General features: G+C 44.9%; 1 protein-coding gene across 4 annotated transcripts in view; it reads right to left on the bottom strand.

Annotated features, from left to right (window-relative positions):
* SENP3 (SUMO specific peptidase 3) overlaps positions 1–23,264 on the bottom strand; it is a 134,678-nt gene that overhangs the window by 91,974 nt on the left and 19,440 nt on the right. For 2 of the 4 annotated variants that reach the window (XM_078670511.1, XM_078670512.1), the window contains exons 2-4: positions 18,028–19,265; positions 873–1,172; positions 190–301 (exon numbers count right to left, since the gene is read on the bottom strand). In XM_078670511.1, the coding sequence (XP_078526637.1) occupies positions 190–301; positions 873–1,172; positions 18,028–19,252 (1,637 nt within the window). In that variant the 5' untranslated portion in view covers positions 19,253–19,265. The remainder of the gene's footprint in view (positions 1–189; positions 302–872; positions 1,173–18,027; positions 19,266–23,264) is intronic. The other 2 variants (XM_078670513.1, XM_078670514.1) reach the window with 1 other exon arrangement.

Genomic DNA, 23,264 nt, shown 5'->3' on the forward strand with positions numbered 1-23,264 from the left:
AGCTACCATAGGGCCACAAAACCATTTGGGGGAAGTGCGCTATAGAAATGTATATAACAATGTTAGCACTTTTTTTGTCCAAGTTCATCCATAGCTGGTCACATCCAAAGAAGGCTAGCTTATATCTAAAATAGACAGAAGTTTTCCCAAACTATCTGCATTAAAAAAACTTCTAACAGAGGGGTTTACCTCTGTGACGTGGAGAAGTCCTCTTGGAATACATCTTCCAGTTTTTCGACCACTTCATCAGTGCCAAGCGGAATAAGGCTCCCATAGGTCTGCAAAAACTGATCCAAAATACCTGGCCGGGCAAGAACAGGAATTTAGGGAAAACAGCACAAGTTGAAACATTCTCCAGAAGGGCAAGCAGCATTTACTTTCACCAGATTCAACTAGCTTTTTCATGATGGCACACCATAACATTTTAGCCACTCTGTTTAAAAGCAGTTTAATAATGTCAATTAGCAAGGAGTAGCTTATAAACAGAGTAGCTACCCTTTGTGCGACAAAGCTACACTGGTGTGCAGTACTGCAGCAGCTCTGATTCACTGGTATCGGTCAAAAGGGTAGCAGGGGAATGAATAGTGATGGTGGAGGGCTACTCTAAAGTTACATATGTGAGACAACACTGGTTTAACAGTCACACCCACAGGTCAGAGTGCTGTGCAGGTCCATCCTTTACGCAGCTTGCACAAAGGGATACAATGAGTACCTGCCTCTTATAGAAGGACATAGGGAAGGTCACCAATACTCACCGTTTTCAGCTCCAAGTGCTGCTAACAGCTGGTCGACTAAGAATAGCTTCAGTTGGAGAAGTGTCAATCAAATTTAATAACACCTGCAAATAAGTAATATTAGAAAAGTAGGCTTACTCTGTGCACAGGCTATGTGTTCTTCTGTCAAGGACTCAGACTGGCCTGGCTTCTCAGGCTGCTCCTTTTCTTCTCCCACTTGAGTTTCCAGCTTGCTGGGAACAGGCTCAGTTGGTTCTGCGCGAGGGCCATTGCTGATCACTGCATCCGGCGCTCTGGGGCTCTTATGCAATTGATCGATCAACACTGAATCAATACTACAAACGTTGGTAATCATGATGCTGGGGTCCGTAGTCCCACCGGGAAGGCAAATGTCACTGTGTGATGTCATGGACATGTAGCCATTTGGGAGCATAGCTGCTGTGCATGCAAAGAAAACAGGTTATGAGCATTCTGCAGAATACTACAGCAATAAGAAGAGCTAGGACAGCATATTCAAAAGAAACAACTATTGCAAAAATCAACAGGATTTAATCCATAGCTAGCTTGCTGATGAATTCATGGTCTGCAGAGCTCTCTGCGCCTCTGTTATGTCATCCCAGTAATAGCAAGGCATGTTACCAGTCACCACTAAGCTGTATTGGTACACTAAAATGTGTGAGGCCCAGTGCTGGAACAGCAGACTACTATATGTGGATATGGGGAACCCATTAAGAGCAAGCTGTACTGGGCAGATATGCTGCATGTCGGGATTAGGGTTCACTTGTAATCCTGTATATGGGTTACAGTTGTCGAATAGGTGCTATGAGTCAAGACTGAGGTGCACTTGCAGCAGGCCGCAGCACTGGAACAGCACAGCTGATACAAGTCCATACTGCGGCATATTGTCAGAGCTGTAAGCAGACCCCAAGAGCAGGAAAAAAGTTTCACCAAAATCATTGAAGTACATTAACAAGAGACTATGAACTCAGTCCTGGACAGCTGGTGTGCTATACATTGCTCAATTTTTAATTTTTCCCTAGGAGTGTGGAAATCAGTACCAGTTCTACAACACTTATGCTCAGACAGCTGCAGGCCCATCAAAAGAAGTTGAATTGCGATCAGGTTTGTGATCTCTCTGGTGGGAAACTGGCAACGTATATTGCTGTCTGTGAATGTTGCATCTGCTGGAAGGCGAGTTGTATCCAGTCCAGTTTGTCCTGTCCAGTTATATCAGCCTCCAGACTGGTGACAGTAAGAGATGGATGTTTACACACTAAGGATCAACTGAGATCAAAAGAAAGCCAGGGGGTACTAATCCCTCTAGAATACTAAATATCACACAGAGCACGTCTGGCTAAATGTGAGAAAGAAAAAAAAGAAAAGGGTCATGTAATGTCAGAAGAAAGAGCCAGGAGGAGAAATTTCCTTCAGGACAAGAACCCTCACTCACCGTTCGGTGACATGCTTCATCATATGGGTTCTTTAATCACACAGATCTCTTTAGGGGACTAACCTCTGACAAACATGTTGACCTAAACTAGGGATATATTGGCTTAATCCCTAGTCCTCTTGCTTTTTAGGTCTCGGACTAGCGTCCCACGCAGTGGGCGGAGTCCAAGATTTTATGTTTTGGCAGTATGGGGGCTTGAACCCGCCCCTCTTCTCCATTGGCTGGCCTCGTAAATGCTGGCCAGCCATTGGAGGAGAGGGGCAGTCACTCTGTTCAAGCCCCGTCTTTTTGCGATTCAGGGGCGTGTTTTTTTTACAGTTTTTAAGCCGTGACGTCATCCCTTACTCAACTGCTAAAAACACGCCCCAGAATCGCAAAATGACCGTGTGTTTCTCCGAGGGATTTCTGCCTCGCCTCGGAGAAAGATGGTGGTGCTTCAGCCCCTTCCCGTGCTCGCCCCCCATCATCAGAGGCTTGTATGGTTAATATATGCTCCAAATCAATGTTTTCGTAAAGGGTAAAGTTGTTTTGTCTACATCAGAGGCTTGTATGGTTAATATATGCTTCAAATCAAATTTTTTTCGTAAAGGGTAAAGTTGTTTTGTCTATTTTTGGCTTGGTGTTTTAAAAACATTGTCACTGGCTGTGACGTTTCAAAAGTCCACGGTTGATCCAAAATGTTCGCCTGTCCTAATTGTGGCTTTTTAAAATCAAACTAACTCTGTGGGGCTGAAAGGGTGGCAGACAGCGCTGTGAAAGGGGCCGCCGCTCCCCTCTGGATGTGATTAAACGGAACAGCCTTGGTGCCCTGGAGCCCAGCGGGGGCCCGGAGATCTCTTGATCCCCGAAGCAGCTCCGGGGCCCTGGGAATGCCATTAGCGAGCACCTGAGGAATGCATGCCTGGCGGAGGGGGGCCGTGGCCCGGCTGGAGGTGGGGCGGAGAGGGGAGGCAGGGCCACCGCTGCCCATATGTTTGCAGATGTGAAATGAAGGCTCGGCTTGATAACGTGTCTGCCAGCAGTGCTGGGCTCGGAGAGGGCTTTATTCATGGCCAGCTGCGGGCTGCACTCCACTGGGGCGGTTTACTTAGCAGCCTCTGGGCGAGCTCCCCTTTGGTAAGTTACCGCACTCAACCTGCACCGAGGTGTGCTTTAAACCTGCTCTAATCTCCCGAAAAGATTTTTTATTGACTCTCTCTATAGTCTATGTAGTGTTTTTAGTACGGATAAATTGTAAATCATGTCATCCTTTAGTAGAACAACTGAAAGTATAATGTATTGATTGTGCTTTGTTGAATTTTACTTTTTTTCACTCAGAAGTATTAACTCTGCAGTGCTTGAGATATACATTTTAAAAGAACTAGTCATCTCTACATTTTATTGGAATTATTGTGCTTGTTTTAAAAAGATTTGCAATGTAACTGCTAAAACAGAATGCAAATAGGAGTTTGGCTTGCAACGGAGCGCATTGCATTACATTTTTTTGACGAGTTATCGTTGTGAAGATTATCATGAAATAAATGTGCCTGTCTGTACATTGTCCGTGGGGACAGCTTGGGTTCTGTTCCCGTCACTTAGGTGTTTACTTTCCCTCACAAAGTCTCTAACTCTTGATTCTGAAGTAGAAGCTTTCTTTGCTGGACGTGTAATTGCTTATTTCTGCCAATGGACCCCTCTCCTTTTGTGCACCCCACTTTTTTTTCTTCCAGCTGCAATCCGGACTTTATTTGATGATTTCCATTGCGACCAAAATAAAGTCAATCGATGTTTTCCCCTTGTGTCTGGAGGTAACGACGCTGGCATCCGGTTCTATGGGTCTTCAGAAATACCGAGTGGTGGTGGGGGGATAGTAGTCGGCGGGACAAAAGCAATGTCCGTGTGGACGGTTAGGATATTATGTAAAATGACATAATGGCCAGGATTCCGTAACGTATGCGTAGAAGTGTGTGGTCCTCTACCTTTGAGCTGATGGTCATCAGAGCAGGGGTTTTCGGCCGGGGTCTGCGATTTATTTACACTGGTCCACTGATAACGTACACTGAGCCGAAGGTAGTTTTATGATTAGAGATGCTTAAGCACTGTCGCTGGTCTCTGTGCCCTCGTTTTTCTGCCCTGTTCCCTCGTTTTTCTGCCCTCTGTTCCCTCGTTTTTCTTGCCTCTGTTCCCTCGTTGGGATCTGTTTTTCTGTTACCTCGTGTGGATCTGTTTTTCTGCCCTCTGTTCCCTTGTTGTGATCTGTTTTTCTGCCCTCTGTTCCCTCGTTGTGATCTGTTTTTCTGCCCTCTGTTCCCTTGTTTTTCTGCCCTCTGTTCCCTCATTGTGATCTGTTTTTCTGCCCTCTGTTCCCTCGTTGGGATCTGTTTTTCTGCCCTCTGTTCCCTCATTGGGATCTGTTTTGCTGTTCCCTCGTTGGGATCTGTTTTGCTGTTCCCTCGTTGGGATCTGTTTTGCTGTTCCCTCGTTGGGATCTGTTTTTCTGCCCTCTGTTCCCTCGTTGGGATCTGTTTTGCTGTTCCCTCGTTGGGATCTGTTTTGCTGTTCCCTCGTTGGGATCTGTTTTGCTGTTCCCTCGTTGGGATCTGTTTTTCTGCCCTCTGTTCCCTCGTGATCTGTTTTTCTGTTCCCTCGTTGTGATCTGTTTTTCTTGCCTCTGTTCCCTCGTTGTGAACTGTTTTTCTTGCATCTGTTCCCTGTGTGTGGCTCTGTGTGTGTGTGTGTGTGTGTGTGTGTGTGTGTGTGTGTGTGTGTGTCTCTGTGTTTGTGTGTGGCTGTGTGTGTGTTTGTGGGGCTCTGTGTGGGTAGCTTTTTTTGTAGGTGGCTCTATGTGTGTGTAGGTGGCTGTGTGGGTGGCTCTGTGTGGGTGGGTGGCTCTATGTGAATGACTCTGTGGGTGGCTCTGTATGTGTGTGTGGGTGGCTTTGTGTGTGTGGGTGCAAATGCAATAGGTCTCGCATTTGCGAGAGATTAAGCTATTGGCAATGTAAACGACAATGCCATTTATTTATATGTTTTAAAAACAAAAACAAATAAAAATAATGTCATGAGTAATGCCAATAGCTCTAACCATAACAATGCCGAGACCATTGCATTGTAAATACTTGTTAACTGTGTCCCTGAGGCCACCTAATAAAGATTTAGTTGACCCAGAGAGACATTTTTTATCACTTTCTCGCACTCTGCCCCTCCCCGATTTCCCTCCCGGCTTATCTTGAGAAAACACCTCAGCTCCTCCCCTCAGGGAGTTGTAGCCCACACTTTAGTGTGAGGAGGGCACCCATATGATGAAGCATGTCACCCAACGGTGAGAGGGTTCTTGTCCTGAAGGAAATCTCTCTTCCTGACATTACACAACTCTACTTTTCTATTTTTTTCTCTCTCACATATAGCCGGACGTGCTCTGTGTGATATTTAGTAGGAGATGGATGCCTTTGGCAACATTGCCTCAAGCCCACTAATCTTCTCCCCTCCAACAAACCTCTCCTGCAACTTCATGTCCCCAAGACAGCAGATGAAAGTAGAGTGAAGAGCCTCCTATGGGACAGATCAGTACACAAATTATTAAAGGGGCAGTCTCTGGGCGAACAGCATGCAAATATCGAAAGTAGAACATATACAGACTAAGGCTGCACCCCTAGGTCCTGTGCAGGGAGTAGCAGAGTCATGCAGTCACCAGGGAATCCAGGCTGTTCACCAAACCTCACCAGTGACCTCAATAACGCAAGAAATGAACTTATAGTTCCAAGCAAATTGCATTTCCACTGAACACATAGTACCTTGCACACAGTTTGGCACTATACTGGATGTTATCCATTCTAGTGTAGGTTTGTATATATGTATTCCTTCTAATCAAACAGAAGAGCTTTCCAATAAATCTTAGGGATAAGCACACTTGTATTAAGCAGTGTTGTGCAGTTGCCTCCACTGCCAGCTACCACTGTAACTATTCGCCGTTACTGTCTGCCCATGCCACCTTTGTAATCATTTTCACTTCGTCACCTTCAAAGGAGTGTTAGGAACTGATCAGGACAGAGTAAGGAAAGCCCAAGAACGCTGTTCAATTTTAAATTCTACTTCAGTGCTATGCCACTGCACCGCTCACATTTCCATGGGGGATTTCAATTCCATCTTAGGGTTGACTTTAGAATCCTCTTGGTCAGCCATGGTTTTTATATTATTGTACACCTAGTTAGTGCTGCATGGCGATTACACCTGTTTGAAGAGGGTGCACCTTCCCTTGGGCAACAGTCACCCCCTCTTAGATACCCTTTATGGCTTAATGTTATAAACTGCTAAAGAGTTATCTGGGACTTTGTCACAGAGTATTATTGGTAGGTAAAGATTTCAAATGCTGCAGGGGGTACGTTGCCTGTAAATCAGAGGAATAAGTGAGATTTCAGTTATGGATGGCAGCACAATCTTTGGGTTGATCACTCAATGCCTGTTGTAGACGCCCTGAGTGAGTGAGCTGAATGCTAGGGTCTATCTTTTGACCTCATGGTGTAGAGCAGAAATGTTATATTTAATATCTCTGGCCTGTTACCCCCAACAAGATTGATAGACTACCTCATAAAGACATGCTGTCCGTGGAAAGGGCACTATATTCAGTAAAATGTTACAACTTCTCCAACTTCAAAAATAAATACCCCTAAATGCTTCTTTGTAGGAGATAAATACATAGAAACCCATACCAATTTGCTGATTCAGGTCAGTTTCATCCAAAGCAGAACATCTGACCAATGCGGCACAACAAAACTGCATTTCTGTAAAGTAGCTACATGATTTTCACCCAGGACTATTATGAAACAACACTAGAAATGGATGTATAACATTTGTCCCAGAACCTAGGTGAATTCCCTTACTGCATCAAATCCTCTTTAGCTAACTGAGGAAATAAGGTTCTGTTCTTATGCCCTGGAGTCCTAGTAGGAAGTACAAAAGAGCCTTTAAGGGACTTACTAAAGAAATATTTATCAACTGGGTCAGAGTTCTACTTGGGTTGCAAACTCTGGCGCCTGCAACTCTCACCTTTATTTAGCTTGCAATTCAAGGAAGTGTTACTCACCTTGTAATGATCTGTTTTTATGCATGTACTGTTTTATGTTGGCATGCTCTGCACACTCCTGCAATTTAGTGTTGGGTGCAGATGTTTGCAAGTTGTTTTTTCTTCGTAAAAGTCTTTGGTCTTGAGATATCCACTCCATAGTAATCTTTGCATTAGGACTCCATATCAAACTGTTTTAGTTTTAGTAGTGAAGCTTAACTATGTAAGAGAGCATAGTTATGGTACATTGTAATTAATAAAGGTAGCAAACATCGGAGATCTTTGCCTGCTTCTGAAGACACAGAAGGGCACATGTGAATATGCAATACGAACAAAAGTTACTTACCTGTAAACTGTGGTTTTCCAGTATTGGTGTCTTTCATAGATTCACATGCTTGAATAATTCCCCGTCGTCGAAGTGGGAGTCCCAAGGGACATAAAATAGTAGTAAGAAAACATATATACATAAAGTACATATACATATGTAATGTATAAATAAAAATATATACATTAAAATATATATAAATATATACGATTTTTCATAAAATTCAAAGTACCATAGAACAGCATTGACTCATAGAAAGCATTAAGGGAGTGTACACTTTAGTAACATATCATTGTTATTATTTGGTCCATATCAGGCTGCAGCACCCTCTAGAACCTTCTCCTCAGAAGCTCAGGCCGTCAGATTTTCGTAGCACAAGGGTGACCATAGAGTGCATGAGGAGAAGAGAGCCTCTGTGGGGAGGAAGGGTGGGTCGCATGTGAATCTATGAAAGATACCAATACTGGAGAACCACAGTTTACAGGTAAGTAACTTTTGTTCTTCTCCAGTATTAGGGTGTCTTTCATAGACTCACATGCTTGAATAAGAATAGAAAGCAGAAAGCAATAACCAGAAGTATCATAAAAGGTAACTCATGAATATGCAGTCATATAGCGATACATTGTAATAACACACATATATATATATATATACATACACACACACACACACACACACACACACACACATACATACACACACATATACATATAAAAAACCTTTTATGACAGGAGGCGGGAAGCAACAGAGGCTCACCTTTATTTGAAGAGATTTCGTAGCACCGCTTGACCCACAGCAGTGTCCGCAGCGGTAGCAGTCTCCAGACAGTAGTCCCTCGTGAACGTGTGCCTGCTGGACCACGTTGCCGCCCTGCAGATCGGATGCAGAGTCACTCCAGCAAACAGGGCAGTATGTGCTCTCACTGGAGCAGAAAGAGGCTTGCCAGCCCGTTGATGGCAGTAGGAATGGCCGAAGAAATCCAGCGGGTGATGGTCTGCTTGGTGACCAGATGTCCCTTGCACATTCGCCCAAATGCCACGAAGAGTTGGTCTGACTTTCGAAATGCCGCAGTCCATTGGATATAGAACTTGAGACATCGTTTCAGGTCAAGCGAATGAAGAGTACGCTCAGCAGGAGACGGAGGGTTAGAGAAGAAAGTTTTAAGTATCACAGGTTCATCAAGGTGGAAGTCTGAAGGAACCTTTGGTATAAACGTAGGGTTTGTACGTAGTATGACAGCGTCCTTTGAAAACTGTAGAAAAGGGGGCTGAATGTTAAAAGCTTGTATTTCACTCACTCACCGAGATGACGTAAGAGCGAGTAGGAGGGAAACCTTCCAAGTAAAGAATTTCAAATACGCCGAGTGGATTGGTTCAAATGGAGGCTTGAGAAGCTGGGCCAATACGAGATTCAGGCGCCATGACGGCGGAGGACGTCGGATGGGCCGAAATATCTTGAATAATCCTTTAAAGAACTGGCGGATGATCCGAGAGGAGTATAGAGATCTGGAACCATCGTGTCGGAAGCGAAAAATCGCTGCCAGGAAGACCTTCAGAATGGAATGATAAAGGCCTCACCAGGAGGAGGAAGAAAGGTAGGATTTGCTATGGGGTAGCGAGCATAGGGTCAATGTTCACTGATTCGCACCAAATACAAAAAGGCTTCAATTTTATTTTATAAGTCTTGATGGTGGAAGGTGCTGGTGCATGAACTAGGACCTCCCTACAGTCAGGTGCGATAGTTAAATGGGCAAACTCAAGGTGCTCAGGTTCCAAGCAGTGAGCTGGAGAGATGCTGGGTCTGGATGGCAAATCAGTCCGTGGTTCATGGTGAGAAGTTGAGGCAGTGGACGAAGAGTTATTGGTGGGCACTGAGAGAGGAGAAGGAGGTCTGCGAACCATGGTAGAGGCGGCCACCTGGGCGCAATGAGTAGGATGTGACATGGCTGTGATCTCATCTTGTGCAGGAGGTGAGGCAGAAGAAGGATCGGCGGAAAAACATATGCAAATTTTCTCGACCAATTGATCGAAAATGCATTCCCGCTCGACCCTGTGAGGGGATGCCAGCTTGCATAGTGTAGGCATTTGCGATTGAGTGGAGTCGCAAAAAGATCCAGGTCCGGCTGGCCCCACAGGCGAAAGACATACTCTAGAGTTGGTTGGTGTAGCTCCCACTCGTGGTAGCCGGTGGCAGTTCTGCAGAGAGAGTCTGCAAGGGCGTTGGAGATGCCCGGTACGTGAACTGCAGTCAACTGGATTCGATGTTTTATTGCCCATTTCCAGATTTGCTGCACCTGCTTGGAGAGCAGCTGTGATCTTGTACCTCCTTGCTTGTTTATGTAGTGCATACTGGTGGTGTTGTCTGTACACACTAACACGGACTCTCCTTCCACTAGGAAACGGAAGGATATTAGAGTGAGATAAATGGCCAAGAGCTCTAGATAGTTGATGTGCCACTTGCGTTGGACCACAGTCCATTTGCCGTTGACGGACAGTCCCTGGAGGTGTGCGCCCCAACCCTCCAAGGAGGCGTCTGTGGTAAGGGTTAATGTGGGAGCTGTCTCTAGAAGAGAGCGCCCTGTAGCGACATTGGGATGGTGAGCCCACCAGTCCAACGGTACCTATATCTGAGGCGTCAGTGAGATGATGTCGTTGAACGTGCCCGAGACCTGTCGTCATTGTTTGTCTAACTCTTCCTGAATTACTCTCATATGCAACCTGAAGTTGGGGATCAACGGAATGCAAGATGAGGTCATGCCCAGAAAGGATTTCAATGTTCGGACTGAAACCGACCTTTTTGATTGTAGAAGATCCACCAATTTGGAGATGCGTACTTGGCGTTCTATTGAGACAAATGCCTTTGCCAGTTTTGTGTCTATCAATGCTCCCAGTAAAACTTTTTTCTGTTCCGGAAGTACTTGCGATTTTTCGTGATTGATTGAAAGACCTACGTTTTTGAAGACTGACAGGCAAGTTGGAGTGTGTTGTCTTGCTGCGAGAAAGGTTGGAGCCTTTATCAGGCAGTCGTCTAAGTAGGGGTAAATTTGTATGCCTTGCAGGCGTAGATAAGCTGCCACCGGAGAGATGATCTTTGTAAATACTCTTGGAGCAGAACGAAGGCCGAAAGGTAAGACCTTGAATTGAAAGAGTTTTGATCCTACTTTGAAGCAAAGGTATTTTCTGTGTCTCTGATGTATTGGCACATGAAAACATGCGTCTTGGAGGTCGATTGTAGAGAGAAACTCGCTGGGATTTAGGAACTGTAAGATTTCTGTCAGAGTCAGCATGCGAAAGGTCTGAGACTTGATGTACTTGTTGAGTGCTCTTAGGCCCAATATCAGGCACCACTCTCCCAATTTCTTTCTGATAAAAAAAAAAAAAAAAAAAAATCGGGAATAAAAATCTGTCCCCTGTTGTGATCGGGGAACCACTTCGACTGCTACTTTTTGGATCAGAACAGTAATTTGCGCAAACAGTTCCTTCAAATGTGCTGAGGGGGACCTTTTGGAGAGCGGTTGGGAGGAAACTTGACGAATTCAAGGGAGTGGCCCTTTGAAACTACATCCAAGACCCAATGATCTGACGTTATAGAGAGATTCGACCTCCAATCTTCGCCGTAGGATGAGACTTGGGTTTTAAAAAGTCATTGCTTCTTAGAGGGATTGCCTCACCTGTATGTTGATTTTCTCCTGTACTGTCTAGAATCAGTTTGTCTCGTCTGATTTTGGTTCGAGTAACGCTGTCTGTTGTCATTGTATGAGCGGTATTGAGATGAAGAGCCACGAAAGGAAGATGAGGAGCCTCGACCACGTGCACCACGAAAAGGCCGTTTCCAATATTGGAGAGATCCTAAAGCACGGGCAGTGTCCGTATCCTTCTTGATGAACTCCAAGGCGTCATATACATGCTTGCCGAAGAGGGATTCCCCATCAAAAGGCATGTCAAGTATTCTGGCCTGAACATCAGGTCGAAAGGATGTGGCCTTCAACCATCACGGCCTCCTCAAAACTGCAGCTCCCGCCAGCTGTCGGAATCCTATAGAGGAAATGTCAATTGCGCAATCTTTAATTTCAGACGAAATTCTTTCACCCTCCTGCAGGATCTTCCGAGATTCCGCCTTGAATGATTCAGGAATAAGGTCAAGAAATGCAGACATCTCTGACCACATCCGTCGGTCATACCGGCCAAGGATGGCCAAGGAATTTGCCGCCCTTACTGTAGTCGCAGACATGGTGGAAAACCTTTTCCCTATGGTATCCAGCCGTCGCCCCTTTTGGTCAGGCAGGGGATGTTAATGGAGAAGCTGGATTACGGGACCTCTTTTGTGCAGCCTGCGTAATGACAGTCTGGCTTTGGTTGGGAAACGAGGCAGGCAGGTGAAGGGTCAGGCGCCCTATATTTTTTGTCGAGGCGTGGCAATACCGCCGGAACTGAATTGGGGCGCTGCATACGTTTTAGTCCTTGCCAAATAAAGTCTATTATTGGTATGGCATGCAATTGACTGCTAAAAAGACTGCTGGCGTGTGTTTTGGCCTGCTCCGCTCAGCTCGGAAGATTCTACCTCTGCTTCCAGCGGCCACTAGGAGACTTCTCATCCAGGGGCTTATCTCGCGGCTGGATTTCAGCAACGCGCTGTTCCTGGGTGCCCCAGAAGCCAGCCTGAACAAATTACAGCAAGTGCAGAATGCGGCCGCCAGGCTCTAGACAGGTCTCCCCAGGCATCAGTCTGCTCGCCCGCGCTGAAGGCGCTGCATTGGCTCCCTGTGAGGGACAGGGTGAAGTTTAAGTCACTCTGTATCGCTCATAAAGTCCTGCAGGGGGTAGGTCCACCTATTCTGGGGGAGATGGTTCAGCCTTATAAGGCCCCTCGCTCTCTCCGATCCGACCATCAACATCTTCTGCAGGTAGGGAGGGTGAAGAAGGCAAGAACTGGTGGCAGAAGGTTTTCTATAAACGTGGCCACCCTGTGGAACTCTCTTCCCCTACATCTACGTTCGGAAGCTAGCCTTCTTCGGTTCCGCAAACTTTTAAAAACTTTTTTGTTCTCTGCTTAACTTCCGCACTATTCTGGTAGTTTCATTCTCTGGTGAGCGCTGGGATGCCTAATGGTAACCAGGCGCTATACAAAACTCAGAATAATAATAATAATAATAATAATTGTTTTAAAGGTTGATTCTTGAAATCGTAGAGGAAGCAATCCTCTTGTCTGGTGACCAACGGTAAGTGAAAACGTTTTTCCGACTTTCCATCAAGAGGTGGAATCCTCCTATATCCACTGGAGGAGATGCCATAGGAGAAATCAGGCGGAGGGGACGGAGTATGAGCTTGATAATTGTCCCAATCTGTGAGAACTGCGTCATCATCCTGGCCCATAGTATGATCATCCTCATCAGGGTCCTGATGAACTGGAGACTGAACCGGTGCAACTGGAACTGATACTGGTGTCGATGTTAGCGGTGGAGAACGACGATTATAGTCTTCCAGCATATATTGCAGGTTTGATATTAATAAAATTGGCAACCGAGCCACAGGAACTCCTTGATAGTCATCATCTGCAATGGAGACATGGGACTCCAGATCATCATCATCATCATCATCAGTCTTGGCATTTGATATGCAGTTCCGACGGGCTATTTGCAGCTCGGAAGTTGTCATCTATATCCAATCCACCGGAAGCATCCTCCTCTGCGGACGCAAACAGTTGAGCAGGTAGTCTTGCGGAATGCTGCACAGGGCTCAAAACCACTTGTACTGGTCGTCATTTCTGGGAAGAGACAGGTCGTAGCTGTTGCCACTGTGAAGGTGGTTGCAGTCGCCAAAGAAAAGTGCACCGTCGACGACTAGCTAGTCGTCGATGACTATGGAGCTGGCGTTGAAGAAGAGTGTGCTGGCGTCGATGAGGTCTTCGACGTAGACGGCGCGACCGTCGACGGCAAGGATACTACCGACGAGACTGCAGACGACGAGACCTTCGTCGACGAAGAGGTTAGCATCGACGGCGAGGTACGTGTCGACTATGCCTTCGCCGACGAGCCAGGTTTGTGAAGGGCCGTCGACGACGTGGACTTCTTCGAAGTGATCTTTATCGTCGAAACTCCAGAACCGTCATCGACGAGGTAGAAGTTGTTGTTTTCGTCGACAGAGCAGGTAGTCGATGTGGAGATGGCGTCGACGGTTTTTGTCATCTGGCGCGACGACGGGCTGGCACCTTTTTTTAGAGGAAAAGGGCACAGCAGGAGTCTGCGACGCCAGAGAACTAGGTCCCGTAGGCGTGGTGGCCGGCAGACTCTGTGGGGAAACTGGATTTTGATCCACAGACAGCTTCTTTTTAAGAAAAGGAGAATGAATCTCAGTCTCACACCCACGTTTAAGAGAGGCCTTTGAATGGTGGGAAAAGACACTCTCCACGTCAGTCACAGGGTTGTCTGAAGTCTTCAACTTCTGTAGCCACAGAAGGAGACGGGCCTCTCTATCCTTTAAAGTTTTGCTGAAAAAGTCCTGCACAACTTGCAATTCCTCACCTTATGATCTGGATATAAGCAATAGATGAATTTCTTATGAGGGTCCTCAGAAAAAAGGCAACGTTTTCCACAGGCAGCACAAGGCCGGAACAAAGACTTTTTTTGAAGAAGGCATATTGTTGAAGATTTTGAGAAGAAAAAACTGAGCAGAGCTCAGTGAGACTCCCTTCACACGACATGCGGTAGAAAATCTGAGGGCCTGAGCTTCTGGGGAGAAGGTTCTAGAGGGTGCTACAGCCTGATTGGCTGGAATATGGACCAAATAATGACAATGATATGTTACTAAAGTGTACACTCCCGTAATGCTTTCTATGAGTCAATGATGTTCTATGGTACTTGGAAGTTTTATAAAAAAATCTTATATATTTTTATGTATATATGTTTTCTTACTACTATTTTATGTACCGTGGGACTCCCACTTCGACAACAGGGAATTATTGAAGCATGTGAAACTATGAATGACACTCTAGTACTGGAGAATACAAGTTACAAACAGACTAGCACTCTGTTTGAATCATGTGCTGCTGTATATCATATGCTGTGCGTATATTGAAAATCAGTAGTTTATGCATCAAGCAGTGGCTAGCAAGCAGACAATTCTTGTTTGGAATGAAGTTTTCAACACTGTCTAACCAAGCAGTCTTGCTGGGCTTGAAATGAACACAAAAGTGCCTAGTGATCGGGAAGAGTTGACCATTTAGCAGCTTTATAGATGTCGATGTTCGTATGTTCCCTAAAAAAAGGCATTGTTACGCCCTTCTTTCTAGCGGCATGTCTCTTAGGAATAGCATGCAGTGTACATTTTGCTTTAGCATACATGTACGCACGCATTTCACTATCCATCTCGCAAGACCACACTTTGAAATGGGATTTCCTGAGTGAGGCTTCACAAAAGCAACAAACAGTTGCTTGGTCTTGCATATCTCTTGTTCTTTCAATGTAGTACATTTGTGCCCTCTTGACATCTAATATGTATAATGCCCGCTTTGTCACCGTCTCTGGATGTGGGAAAAAGATAGGCAAAACCACTACCTGATTGACATAGAAAGGGGAAATCATCTTGGACATAAACTTTGTTTTTGTCCTGAAGACTACCGTATTGTGAGCCCTGTACAAAACGTTCCTCCTCCGTGAGTGCTTGTGACTCACTAACTCATTTGTGATGTGACTGTCTAGGAAGGATGCCTTTAAAGGAAGAAAATGTGTATCACAAGAGGGGGTCCCATGAGTCTTGTTAGCACCACTTTAGGTCCCATGTAAGTGCCGGTGGAGTCCTTGTAGAAAGAAATCTTAATCGCCTTCATGAAGTTTTAACTGCAGGAATTTTGAACAAAATAGTGTTCTACATTTAGCATGCAAGCTGCCACTACTGCTAAATGTAAACCAATTGAAGATCTACTTTTTAAAGGTGAAGCAACAGTGGGTAACAAACTATATCCTGCACAGTGGCTCAGAGTGATTTTAAATGCTTACAGGCAGTAATGGACAAATCCTTTCCATTTTGCCGCACAGCACACTCATGTGGCAGGCTTGAGTGCCTCGCACAAATTTGCATACATGTTTTTCTAACTTCATTTTAGAGACTCGTAGAATTACAACAGGTTGAAAGTTAGATCTCAGGTTATGCCAATAGTACACATTACATTTAGAAACTCATAGTCCCGGTAAAAAGTGTATCCAATGCATTTGTTCCCGGTCACAGTTGATGAATCCCATCCCTCCCTCTACGCAGTTCACCTGGGGATGGCGCGGGTGGGGCACTGGGGGGATGGGAGATTACATATTCCACCCCTAGACTTATTCCATTTGCCCATTTTTGATCCCATTTCTTTGGGCAACCTCTGTTTTTAAATACTTCTTGTTCTGCAATCATGGATATATCCATGTCTTTCTCCCATCCCCTTAGCGTTGGCTTGTACGCACAGGCAATCTTCCATGCAGCACTATTGCTAAACATGGAGCTCTCCTCCCTAGCAGTTTCACCACTGTCTTTATCGTAAAGGGACCTGGTGACTGAAAAAGAGGTAGCAGTCTTTGGCATGCCATCACCCTCTCTTTGTTTGGGTAAGTTTAATTTAGTTCCCAGGAAAGGATGGATCTGTAGTGGCGCAGGATGCAAAAGTATTGCACAGATTGTGTACTCCAGTCTGCATAACTGAGACATTGCAACCCAAGTGAGCATGAGGAATTTGTCAGTTGCTTCTGTTTATCAGCCAATCACTCAGGTATTGGAAGATATATATATGCTGTTTTGTTGCAGATATCACTGCTAGACATTGGGTGGAAGCCCTTAGGAGAGTGGTAACCCCAAATGGTAGACCTTTGAATTGGTAGGGTGGTCTCCTTACCACCACAGAGGTATGGGTCATGTACCAGAGGTATGGGGACGTGGTAGTGAGCATCCTTGAGGCAGAGGGTTACCATGGGGAATCATGTGCACAAGAGCGGGATGACATCCTGAAGGGCAGCCATTTTGAAGTGTTCAGACAGGATGTAGCGATTTAGTGACCAGAGTTCCAGCTAAGGCCGCAGGTCAGTCTTTTCCTTGGGCCCCACTGGTTTTGGGACACTGGTTCAATACCACCATTGTTCAGAAGAGTCGGTACTTTCTTTTGCAACAGTCATAGCTGCTCTGAATTCATTATGAGCACGTGTGGGGACGATATAGAAGTTGATAAGTGGGTGGGCATGGTTGTGGTATAAGACTGGTGTCCTTGTTATTACTCTGTTTAGATACAGGCTGTAAGAGCAATTTATTATACATTTGTTCCTCGAAAAGGAGTTTCTGCTTATTCCAAGGTGTTGGCTGGGGTATGAGTCATCTTGAGGTGGAGGCCGAGCAAAAGTTCTCTCAGGGGGATGCATATATATCCTGCACTGTCTTACATTGGCCTTCTCGGAGATCAATGACAATGGAGAGTCACTAGACTCAGGCCTTAGCATCAAGATGCATATAGGGGCCAGCTCTGGAGTCTGCTTCAAACAGATTTTCACTCTGTAGGTGGCTGGCCCGAGACAGTGAGGATTGAGTTAGATGATGCAGAGGCTTGTGGCTCATCCCAAAAATCGTTCAGTTTGAAGGACCCGCTAAACGCAGAGAGGGTTTGTGCCAAACACGAAAGCTGGAGGGTGTCTTATGATTAGTCCTGTGTCTAGATGACAAACTCCCCTGGGAGCAGTGCTCAGCCTCAAAGACTGCTTTGAAGGGCGATTCCCAAAGTCTTGATTCTTGCGGATAGAGGAATGGTAACTCAGCATTGTCCTTGTCCTTGTCCTTTTTGTGGGTTACCTAACGCACTGTAGGCTGCCATCTATGTTCGATCCTCTGAGAGGAGCTCAGGGCACTTTGTTTTGTGCTGCTGGTACACTACACAGTTCTCTGCTCTCACAGTAGTTCTCCTTGGTTTCTTTGAATCATAGTGCAGCAAGTAGATCAGTGGGGTCTAAAGTACCCAGTAATGTTCCCTGCAATATTTAATCTTTTTTTAATTCTTGAACACCTGGCATGCCAAGCAGTTCGATTCCTCATGCTCTGGAGACCGGCAGAAGTTCGAGACCCAATGGTAGTCTGACCACAGGTATTTGTTCTTATTGGGGCAGAATTAAAAGGGCATATTCTTTATGCCAGTTCCCCACAAGAGTTCTATGTAAGAACAGAGTCCTGTAAAGCAACAATCTTAGAATGGATGGAAACCATAGCAACAATTATGGATGCGACTTCGATGAATCTTCTGAAGATGGATCGGATACTCAACGACTGGAAAGAAAGCAACAACAAAAAAGTTGTTCACAGTCCCAGAGCTCATGCTGGAACATCTAAACCAATGGCAGGAAAGAAATCTATGGCAGTTCATTACACTCAAACAGAATGGTCCTCAAACCCTGGGATTAAGAGTTTAATAGTCCCCAGATGCCTCTCCCAAATTGTAGATGCCCAGCATTAATTACAGCCCTTACCAGAGTCACCATCCAGCGAAGCATCCCCCTTCAGCTCCCCAGAGGACTGGGAATCCATCCCGTGATACAATGCCTCTTGGTCCTCTTCGCTCTCCCCATCAAAGGTTACCTTCTCCAACTCTGTGTACTGTGGATACAAGGATGAAAGCTCCCCAGCGTCCTCGTCCTCAGTCATTAGCGAGCTCAGGAGACCGGTGTGGGGAGACCTGCTGGTGCTCTCGCCGGTGTGGTTGAGGAGACCCTGCAAATGATTAGTCTCTGCCGACACATAGCCTGTACAATTATACTCAGTCATTGGTGTGGAATTATTTCTGCGATACCCATAGTGGTGTGGGAGTCTGTCTGTACTGGGGCCTGGCGAGGGGCTACAGTTGACCAGAGAAAACTGATGAGGGGGACTTAGGTTGGTGTGTGGCTGTACCCGTGACCCATGTCCAACCTGCAGCCGCACAGGAGTGTGATCTGGTGCAGTTCTCCCGCACAGTGGTGGCTCACAGCACTCCCGGGGACCTAGGCAGTTTTTCTTTGATGGGCAATAAGCAGAACCCAGGTCTTCATCAGCCTCTGAAGCCGGGGACAAGGAAACAGAGGACCGGATGCGCTTGGAGCCGATACTCCTTCGGCGGCCTCCCCCCTTCCGCCAGATCTTCCAATGGAATGTCAACGCCGATTTTTTCAAATGATACAGCATCATGTGCGCCAGAAATGCCCGTCGGTTTTTCCGAATGCCCCTCTTGCGCAAAGTTTTGCCAGGCACTACATCCCCCCTTTCAAACCTGGGGCTATTTTTTCGATCCACCGGAGACCCACGAGCCACATTATTTGCACAGGGCCAATGGCCCTTTGAATTCCCTTGCACATCCATGGTGTGTTTGGATTTCACAGCACCAACTCTCCCAAGGTCCGAGCTGTTCCAGCCAGACATCATAGGCAAATCCCAACTGTCTTCATCATTCGCCACACTCCCAGAGGTGTTTATGTTCCTAGGTAGCTGCTTTTGGATCCGAACCTTATGGCCCAACTCTTGCCTGACACAGCCACCATATTTCATCAGCTTCTGGAAGCCAGCAGTGGCCTTGGCAGAGGGGACCTCCGGCTCCAGCCCTCTGGCCAGCCGAAGCTTGTCCCTTCGTGCTAGGTTGTCTGCCTTGCGTACAGAGTAGAGTTTAGTGTCACGGAAGCCTGCAGGTTTACAGAACCTTCTTGCTTGCATGTTCTCTCTCATCGTGACGGTCTACCTGTGGAAGGAGAAATGACTGGGATTAGTGACATTAACAGCAGTGCAGTAGAAGGAAGCCTGGGTTCATTAATTATTCCCAAGGCTCCTCTTAAATCCTATCTTAAATTCTACAAAGGGTATAATCATCATTGTACCATAGCATCCCACGGCCCAACCCCTAAAGTTCATAAACTGACAGGAACATATTGGACAATGCACTGCTGAAATACTTCTAAGATCAATACAAAACACTAAGAATCAATTCTGAATTTAAGATAACCTACAAACTTAATCCATAATTGTCAGATATTGTACTATATATGTGATCATCCTAATCATCTGCCAAGGAGCTAACCGAATTTTTTTTATTTGGCCCCGACAAAGAATAAACAAATTAAACAAAAAATTCACGACTGGTCCAGGGAGAGCCCAAAACACCTCGACTGATAAAGAGTATAAAAGCACAGTGCCATGGAAATGCTTAAAGTATGGTATAGAAGGTTGATAACTACATATCTAACCACAAGCAATGGAGAAACCCATGCATTTTTTGTTTTATCTGTCACTTGACAATGACATTTTCATCTCTTCTGAGTGCTTTGAGGAAAATAATTTGAGCTGTAACCAAAGTAGTTTGCCCAGGATCACCTACGTAGTTAAGTGGGACAGCTAGGATTATACTATTGGTAAGTAAATTTAGTGACCACACCATATCTACTCCAAAGTAAAGTCTGGCTGGTCTCTAGGATAAACTCCTGATTCATAACACGCTGGTACTGCTGAAAAGGACTAAGCAAGGCACGTGCAATTGTCTGGTATGTAACAGCATGTCCTTGTGGCTTACTTGACCTAAAAGGTGAATTTCAGTGTGCTACCTACATGTACCATCAGATATAGCACAACAATATTTAATACATCTGTAACCTGCTATTCACGTGCATCAAATGTACACCTCAATGGCCCGGCAAAGGAGGGATCTGGTCTGTAGCTGGGTAAAGTAATTTACCCAAGATTAAACAGAGCGTAGAAGCATGGGTTTCAGGATAAGGCAGAGCGAACCACAATTACCAAGTTATTCACTAGAACACATGTTCCAGGAAGAGGTTTAATGGGGCATGGAGGAGTCAGGCTACCTGAGCACTAGATGCGACCCAAAATACTACACAACACTCCAGAAAAGATCTTAAAAGTAGTGTGCGCACAGCGCAGTGGTAACAATCAACTTATCCTGGTTTTATCACCTCTCGTCAGCAACAACAATCTTTGTTTTTAGTGTAAGCAGCTCAAATTAACATACTTTGAGGTGGACTGACTTGAAAACCCAAAGATGCACAAGCACAAAAAAGCTTGTATTACCGATGCCTTTATCATAGGCTAGTACACTGGAATTATCAATTTGTATTATATGGCACAAACGTTAACCAACAGAGCTTCAGAGCGCTGTACATAAAATGGGTGTGAAACGCCAGTTAGAACCAAACAACATGTTGACTGAAGCCAAATGAATTTATTATTGCTAGGACACAGCATTTGTGAGGGTCTACAGCGTATTTGGGTAAAATGGTGTATACAAGGGGATAATTGTGCACTGAACTGTTTAAAATGCAGTATCTAAGAATTATAGAGGATAACAGTGCAAAAGGATAAAGATTGGGCTGTTGGGCAGAACTGGCTGAGATGACGGACATATCTGGAACTGCTAAATACAATCTGCTCTAAGAGTAGCGGGAGAAAGCAATACTACAGCAGACTAGATTATGTGGAAGCACTACTTTAATTCACAATTTTAATTTAATGAACAGTCTTCCCTTCGCTTAAACAGTTTCTTTCAAGCTTTTAATCTGGTGTGTTTATTCTTAAAATTTCCAAACAACTTTTAATCCACAAAATTAATATAGTGCCAATTCAAGCTTTCATTGAACGGTTCACAATTCTTTGTGAATCACCATAAAAAGCTATACACAATGCATTTCGGGCCACAGGCCTTCGTCAGGGGTAACTGAGATAAAAGGCACACTCAATCAGAATAAAAAAGTACATAATCGACCCTTTAATTAAACTGTGCGCAATGCTATTGTCATAAGTGTGAAACGTGTCCAAAAAAAAAAAGTTATGAAAGTGAATACGTGAAATACAACTGAAGTGAGCCTTATCAAAATAAAACAAATCAGATAAATACACTGTACATGTCTCGTTATACAGGGACTCTTTTAGGGATTTCGTCTACACAATTTGTACAAGGTTGTTGGCAATACATAACAAAATAGTTTACTGTTTCTTTGCTCATTCAGCAACAGTTACTAACGTTTAGACATAACACGGTCGCACATCTGCATCTCCAGCACAATAAATCTTTCATATAAGCTTTATCCTGTCCTCTTGGGGGCCAGAGAGGAGAATAGAAGCAGAGAGGAGAATTCTGGAACAATAGGAGTACCTGACCAGCAGCCGTGCGTAAGCTAAGGTTTACACTAATGATGCGGCCCACCTAACTGCATGCACCAGGTATGAGGTTGTAGGCCAATTCCAGAGATTGCAAATATATCCCTGTGCTTACCTAGTAAGGGTAGACCTAGACAATATAGAATTTGTCATGGTTGGGATGTTTGTCCTATACAGTCTGTTAGTAACCGCAGCACTTTTGCTTCGTGATAGACAATAGGTTCAATAAATATATTTAGGGCTCCAGGTTTTACAGTATTTATTTTTCAACATTTCCGTCATTTATCCATAATTTTTTTTGTGCCCCCTTATTGGAATTTATTCCATATTTGTTTGGTGCACAGATGAGGAGAAAATTTGCATATTTCCACATTTATTCAACAACTAAACATGCACTCATACTTTGATGTCTGCCAGGTTTTCGTACATTACACATCCAAAAATAGTAAAATAAACACACACTGAAACAAGCAAAGGCATAGCCAATAGGTCTCGCTTTTGGGACCTTATAAGTATTTAGTTATGCAGCACAATATCCTTGGTGCAACAATATCAACCGTTGCATGGCTAAACACTAATAAGGTCCCAAAGGCGTGAGACCTATTGGCTATGCCAAAGCTCGTTTACGATGTTGCTGGGAGCGGCGCTGCGGACTCTTTGTTTTGGGTGAAATCATGGAAAGCAGCAACGCGGCTGGAAGGAGGCGAGAGGCAGTGACGGCGCCTGGATGCAGGTTCTCAACAGCGACAGCCAGGCCAGCTCTGGAGTTTCAGTGCTTTGACAGTTTAAGATATTAGCATTGTAAATGGCAATGCCTTTTATTCATGTTTTAAAAAGCAAAACATAAAAGGCCTTTTCATTTACAGTGCCAATAGCTCAAATTCATGTAATTGACAGACCTATTGCATTGCAAAAGCTTGTTTTTTTGGGCACTGAGAGGTTAAGTGTTTGATCAGAAACACAGGATGTTGAGCGGCTGCCGAGAATTGAAACGTTTTTTTACTTCTAAAGTCAGCATCTTTGGCCACACGCCACATCCTCTCTAGGACTATCGTTTGATAGCTTGAGCACAGTTATTTATAGCGGGCTGTTTTTAGAATTGTTTTTATACTGGAAAATAAACGTTCGCACACCATAAGAGATATCTGCTTAAGGCCAGACCACTCGTATCGGTTCTACCATGGTTTCAAGATCTGGCCTCACGGCCAGAGCTGCCGTCTTTAGAGCTGGGGAACCAGGTTCAACCCTCTGAGTCGGCTCAGTATCTGTGCTTCTGGCAAATCACCTAATCTCCCGGGCATACCAAAAATGAAAGTGTCCTTGTGTAATGTGACTGGTGCTTATGTATGCTCCGGTACATTCTGGTCGAGGTCACACTACATAAACCTACAAAGTAAAAGTCAGAGCTGGCGACATTGGAATTGGAAAGCCAGGTTCGAGTCTCAGTGGCGGCTAAATATATTATTGTGATTGTAACTGGTGTACATGGAAAGAGCTGCAAAACCTTTGTTAGGGTAGATCTTGCGCTATATAAAACTGCAACAAAATAACGAAAGAGGAAAACGCACCTCCAACA

Source organism: Lissotriton helveticus, chromosome 12 (assembly GCF_964261635.1).
Source record: "Lissotriton helveticus chromosome 12, aLisHel1.1, whole genome shotgun sequence".
Taxonomy (NCBI): domain Eukaryota; kingdom Metazoa; phylum Chordata; class Amphibia; order Caudata; family Salamandridae; genus Lissotriton; species Lissotriton helveticus.